The sequence below is a fragment of the Simochromis diagramma genome, unplaced genomic scaffold (assembly GCF_900408965.1).
Source record: "Simochromis diagramma unplaced genomic scaffold, fSimDia1.1 OVJJ01000596.1, whole genome shotgun sequence".
Classification (NCBI taxonomy): Eukaryota; Metazoa; Chordata; class Actinopteri; order Cichliformes; family Cichlidae; genus Simochromis; species Simochromis diagramma.
In genome coordinates this window covers 22253727-22259805 of record NW_024387245.1, presented here as the reverse complement: position 1 = coordinate 22259805, position 6079 = coordinate 22253727, and the positions used below count along the sequence as shown (strand labels likewise).

At 38.7% G+C, this 6079-nt stretch overlaps 1 protein-coding gene across 5 annotated transcripts in view; it reads right to left on the bottom strand.

Moving 5' to 3' along the window:
* Positions 1-1029: 1029 nt before the first annotated feature.
* The window catches only part of sh3bp2 (SH3-domain binding protein 2), a 29961-nt gene continuing 24911 nt past the window's right edge, over positions 1030-6079 (bottom strand). For 4 of the 5 annotated variants that reach the window (XM_040000425.1, XM_040000423.1, XM_040000421.1 and 1 more), the window contains 10 exons: positions 5936-6053; positions 5660-5727; positions 5129-5214; positions 4956-5033; positions 4179-4851; positions 3884-3992; positions 3256-3311; positions 2921-2996; positions 2507-2566; positions 1030-2398 (listed from right to left, as the gene is read on the bottom strand). In XM_040000425.1, coding sequence (XP_039856359.1) covers positions 2270-2398; positions 2507-2566; positions 2921-2996; positions 3256-3311; positions 3884-3992; positions 4179-4851; positions 4956-5033; positions 5129-5214; positions 5660-5727; positions 5936-6053 — 1453 coding nt within the window. In that variant the 3' untranslated portion in view covers positions 1030-2269. The remainder of the gene's footprint in view (positions 2399-2506; positions 2567-2920; positions 2997-3255; positions 3312-3883; positions 3993-4178; positions 4852-4955; positions 5034-5128; positions 5215-5659; positions 5728-5935; positions 6054-6079) is intronic. The other variant, XM_040000424.1, reaches the window with a different exon arrangement.

Below are 6079 nucleotides of genomic sequence, written 5' to 3'. Positions count from 1 at the left end.
AAACCTCAATACAGAGCAGTAAATTTAGGCCAGACAAATGACAAATATCAAAAACTAACCAACCCCAGTTACCATTTTAATTCACTTTTTTTTCTATATATAAATAAATGAATTGCTGTTATTATTGAGGCCCACCTGCAGTACCTTTGTAGTCCACTAGGGGCCCCCAGGCCACACTTTGGGAACCACTGCTTTAGATTAACGAAACATTTCAGTATAACATAGAGACATGAGACATATTGTCGAAACTGCACTTCACTTTCTTAAGACATCTCAGGGATTTGTATGTAGTTAAACATCTTTACAGTGAAACAAAGGGGGACGATTTGGCAGTATCTTTTTAAAGGTTATTAGGCAACGGTTCATACTGACTAACAATCAAATTGGGCTGTACCTAGTGACTTTGACACCGTTGATATAAAGTCTTAACAAAGGGGTCTGAATGCTTCCTGAAGCAACTATATGATCTAAACAGATAAATTCAAGCCAATTACATGGCAACAAGCCAATGGAAGACAACCTGCTGAAGTTCACACCGAGCATCAGGATGGGGAAGAGAGGAGATTTAAGTCACTTTAAATGTGACATGGCTGAGTGGTTTGAGAAAATGAGAAACTGCTGATGTACTGGGAGTGTTCCAGTATATAAGGTTGACCTCCCCAGTCACCAGATCTCAGATCAGTAGAGCACCTTTGGCATGTGATAGAATGGGAGAATCAGACAGTTCAGTTAATAAAGCAAGTGAGTGTATTTGAGATTAGCTGGATAAACTACTAGTGATGTATTCAGGATCTAACCACTGTTGCTGTGTGTTATGAACGAGACACTCCAAGTTTTCTTTTATAATAATCTCTAATAATATATTTAAGTAAAAAAACAGAATATTTACAGTTTAGAAACACTTGTTTTTACAAATTAGAATAACATTTACATATAAATATAGAGGAACATTTTATAGTGCTGTACAAACAGAACACACAAATACACAAAAAAGTCAATTACATCAGTTTGTTTTTGTAAATAAATGAGTTTTTTTTATCGACAGTGTCGTATGTCGTTGTTCATTTCTGAAAGAAGAAACAAGAGAACATTTCTGCCTCTAATGTTCTACTTTTTCTAATGTTAATTCAGTTCTCACGGATAAGCATACATCGCAGCCACTAGTTTTGGACGTTGCACCCAGAGGAAAAAGTTTGCCTGCAAATGGCACAAAGATGAAGCTGATAGTTTGCTATGATTTTGACACTTGAGCATCAGTTAGCTGCATCTGGTTGGGACGACACATTTGGGACAAAGTGGACAGATGGGAGTCTTTTTGAAGATAAAGGACAGCAAGTCTGTCCCAGTATCCACGTTTACACCTCAGTACCTCCAGGTAGTCAGAAATCTATTCAAACCAATCAAGTTATCAGCATTAAAGGAACTGAATGTTTACTTTTGGACCAACTTTAAGAACAACTGAATATCATTTAAATCTAAAGAATTGTTTCCATCATCATCGTTTTTAGTCTCACAAATTAAATTATGTTAATCCTTATGAGATCGATACTAATATGTATATCTGATGATGTGTTCTGGTTAGTATGAGGAGCACAGATGGTCACTGAGAATCATAAGAATGTATTTGTAAAATTAAACTTAATTAATTATTAATTAATTATATGTAATAATTATCTGAATTACTTTTTTAATACTATTCAACTTCTGTGCTGGCATCATTAAAGTTCTTCTTGCTCTCATCCATTTAAGCTCAATATTAAAGCTATACTTTATATCATTTTCAAAACTTGTAAACCATCCATCCATTTCCCTTTATCTATGCGCTGGAGTGCTGGAGCCTATCCCAGCTGTCACAGGGCATGAGGGAGAGGACAATCTAGGCAGTTTGCTAGACCATTGCTGGGCCAACGCAGAAACATCAATGTTTTTTAATGCTAGCATTTGGTGTCACAGCGCCCCTTTGTGGCCAAAACACATCACAACCATTGCTCACTTTACATGAAACATCAGGAATTTGCAGCAGATTTCTGATTTCCTTTTACAGATGTTTGATCCTTTAGAGAGTTTGGCAGATTTTTTTTTTAGAAAGTTTGCCATGATGGAAATATCTCATTGAGTGTAGATTTGTCAAGGTGAGAGTCTAGTTTGTATAGTTTTCTCCATGTTTAAGGTGCAGTCCAGTGCACCGTCGGAGTCTTCTGCACTGATTTCAGCTGCTTTGGTGTCCTCTGGTTTCAGTTACAGTTCAGTAAGCCGCCTGTGAAGGTGCTCACGTCTTTGTGTAGGGCTTCTGGAGACACAGTGAGCCGTGGTGAGGAAGAGGTCGGCAGTAGTAGTGTTCGATCAGTGTAGACAGATTGGGGAAGGTCAAATCAGCTTCCAGAAATATACAGTCACCCTGCCAAAACACCCAACAGGAAGCTTTATTAGTCTGACCTGTAACTTACTTACAAAACATAATAGGCACTTATACCATACAGCTAAAATACAACAGCAGGTTTCTTACCTCTTCAAACAGTCTGTAGTTTCTGGCTTTGCCTATACTGATGTCCCACACCACCAGCACCTGGATAACACACCAAAAATGATTTTATTTAGGCCTAAATATCAGAAGCTCTTCTATTATTATTAAAATAATACTGTCTACCCACAAACTGTAAAAAATAAAAATGAAGTATTCAGAAAATGTACACATTTATTGATTAGATCATATTGACTGTTACTGTTTACAATTATTATTAAACCTTTTACAGCAGCGAGATAGATTTTTCAGCCCAGAATGACGAAAGATATTTCATATATGGCAATCATAATCATTAGCTTTCAGAGCTTCAGAGTTACTTAATGTTAAGTATCTATCAGTAACACAAATTTCCATTATGCTGTACTGGAAACTATTTTTTTTTAAATTTATTTTTACCTTTGTTGTTTTGGTTCCTGATTTTCTGATGGCGTACAGTCCATCTTGTGGAGGAGTTGGACTCTCTTTGAATAACCTACAAACAGAAAAATGATCACCAGTTATGAGTTATCAGAGGAAAACATAAAGCAACTGCCCCATGTTAAAAGTCACTTTAAATTTAGCACTTAAATAAGTAGTAGTAGTTCAGTTAAAACTGAAGTGAGGCTCATAGAAAGAAAAACACTGTTTTGCCACTAGAGGGCAGAAAAAACAAAAAGCAGCACTGCTTAGTCTACTGAAGAACCGTTTCAGCTTCCAGCTCTAAATGTAAAAACTAAAGGTGAGATACGTACTTTTCTACAAAGCTGGTTTCATTCGAATCAATGAACACAGAGTCTGGCAGCTGGACCTGCAGATACAGAAACAACTGATTAAACTCAATTCATTACTGATACTAGGCTCTCACGAGGCTGAGATCTCTGCTCAGATATACAGCAGTGAAACATAAAGAACAAAATTGTGTGTTATAATAACTACACAGGTCACATAAAGATACTACAGTTTAGATCATAAGCATGTCGGCCTGGCGCTGCCTGTAACAAAGCATGGCTCAAATTTCAATATCTTGTTTCAGTGTTTAATAAAAATTGAATTGCTTCAACTTCATGATTTGAAAAATTGGCATAAAATAGTGTTGTTTGAGCAGAAAATGAGATTATTATGATTGGATTATGACTTCCTCCCACCTGAGCGCCTCAGAATCAGCTGATGCTGTGATTTTTCTTTCTTTTTCGTTTGCTTTAGTGAATTTTGAAGGCAGTTCATAAAGACTAATATGCAGCCCAGATAAAATGACTTTTAAAACAAAAGGGATTTCCCTGGGCTCAGTCATGATGATACAAGCAGTTATCTAAAGCAGCATGTATTTCCACAGTAATTTAGCATTTTTATCAGCTGACACATCATTTCAGTCTCTCTTACATTCTCATAGTCTTCGTCAGAGTCGTACGCGGTCGAGTCTCGTTTCCTCCTGAAATCTGCAGTTTCGTCGTTGATGGAACGGAAGCTCTGGCCCTCTGGAGATGTTCTTCTGGTGAAAAAACATGCCTTAGTGATGCAGGGAAACCTTTATGTTGTCTTTACATACCTATTTTATACATGAACCAACAAAACAGTGTCAGTAAGACAGCTTTAGAATGATTGTGGATGTTTTCCTTTCAATTAATTTTTTGATCATAAAAATCAACCTGAATTTCACTGTTTAAGTCAGACTTACTGAAACGGTGTTCCTGGCGACTTGGGCTTGGGTGGAGCCATTGATGGCTTGACTCCTACCAAAGGTAAAGGAGGTTTGGGTATAGATGGCTTATTGAGTAGTCCAGGTTTAGGTAGCGGGGAGTGTGAAGGGTGACTGGAGGACATTAGATTGAGAGATACATTTGTGTTTGGGCATGGTGGAACCGGCATGTTCGGCTTATTACGGCGGTAGCTGTTTTCTAGTGACTGGCTCCCGCCAGAGTGAGGGGGACAGGGGCCATTTAGGATTAGCCTGTCTAGTTTTTCACAGATGGGCAAAGTAGCTGGTGACTGGACTGAAACAGACGGCGTAGGCCTCCAGTCTCTTTTGTCATTTGCTGTTACTCCCACGGAGGTTGACCTGCCTGGTTTCTTTCCATTGGGAGGAATAGGTGGAGGTGTGGAAGGAAAAGGATTCTGTAAGTGAGGGGCAAAAGGTAAAGGTGGGGGTGGGCCTTTGGTAGACTCCTTCTTTATGCACGGAGAGGGTGGACAAGGTGAAGGTTTCCTGTGGAGCGGAGAGGTAGGGGCTTTCAGTTGTAATGGGATGGGAGGGTGGAGGCTTTTTTGGCCAGGACTGGAGTCTTGATGGTGGGGGAATGTCACTGGCACAGGTGGAGGAGGGTAAGAGGGCGGTGGACCTGTGGGTCGACCTGACGAGGTAATGAATAGAGAGAGTCAGTATTGCTTCCTGTTTCAGGTAAAGATCTTTGTGTTAAGGAGCCATAAGTACAAGGAAAGAATATGAGGTGGTCACCTGAAGATGTTGGCGAACATTCACTGTCTGGCTTCAGATAGTCCTCCTCATCGTCATCATCATCGTCATCACTGTAATCTTCACATAGAAAGAAGAGGTGCAACAATTTATTAATGCACAAATGCCATATAAGCTTATATCTTATCCATGGATATTCATTATTGTTGTCTTACTAATTTCGGTGGTATCAACAAGATGTTTCACATCCATCGGCCTCTCGATTGTGCCATAGAAACTGTCTGCATCTGAATCTGAGTCACTGTCACAAACAAAGATGGAGACATAATTAACAAATAATATGCCAAAAAATGGATTTTATTGACTGTAGGCTCACTGAGATTTCAATGAAAGTACGCGAGCAAGAAAAATCTAAATTAGGTAGAAAAGGTCACACTGAAAAACGTAGATGACTAATGAAGCATAAATGGTATAAAATTATTTTTAGACACGTTTTTCCATTATTTTTTTTCTTTCAGCTTTTATAGAGGTGGTCACACTTGCTGATGATTGGCTAACTGTGCATTTAATTGACCACACCTGGCTGCTATTACCTCTTAATTCCTATGGAAGCAGTAAGGCTGTACTTGGGTTTTCACAGCACTAAGTACTTTATTTGTCCCATGTCTGTAGTTTTCTTACAACAATGCATGTATAATCTATATTTTTATAGAGTGGTGAAATATGACCGAGTTCGCTGAGGTTACCTTGGTAGGTGGGACTCTTTCCTGTCGTTATAGTGGTCTATTTCTTTCCGAAGGTATCGCATCCATTTCTGTAAGACATCAAGCAAAATACAACACGTGACAATGTGAAACTGCAGCATTTAAATTAAAACAAACCCCAAACAATTTTAGCATAAAGACTGAAATAATACCATAGTTGAGACAAAGGCAAAGACTAAAAATTCTTCTCAGGCTCTAAAGTTATGCTAAGTTCTCAATAAATCGCTTGGCAGGGAGGTCAAATTTTTGTACTCTTACCCTCCTCTCATCCTCACTGGCTGCTGAGAAGAACCACGTCCTGTGTTTCTTACTGAAGTGGACGATCTTGAAAGGAAAAACATTGCTGGATGTTGTCTCCTCTGCTGCTCTCATCACTCTGAAGAAGAGGACAAATGTAAGATA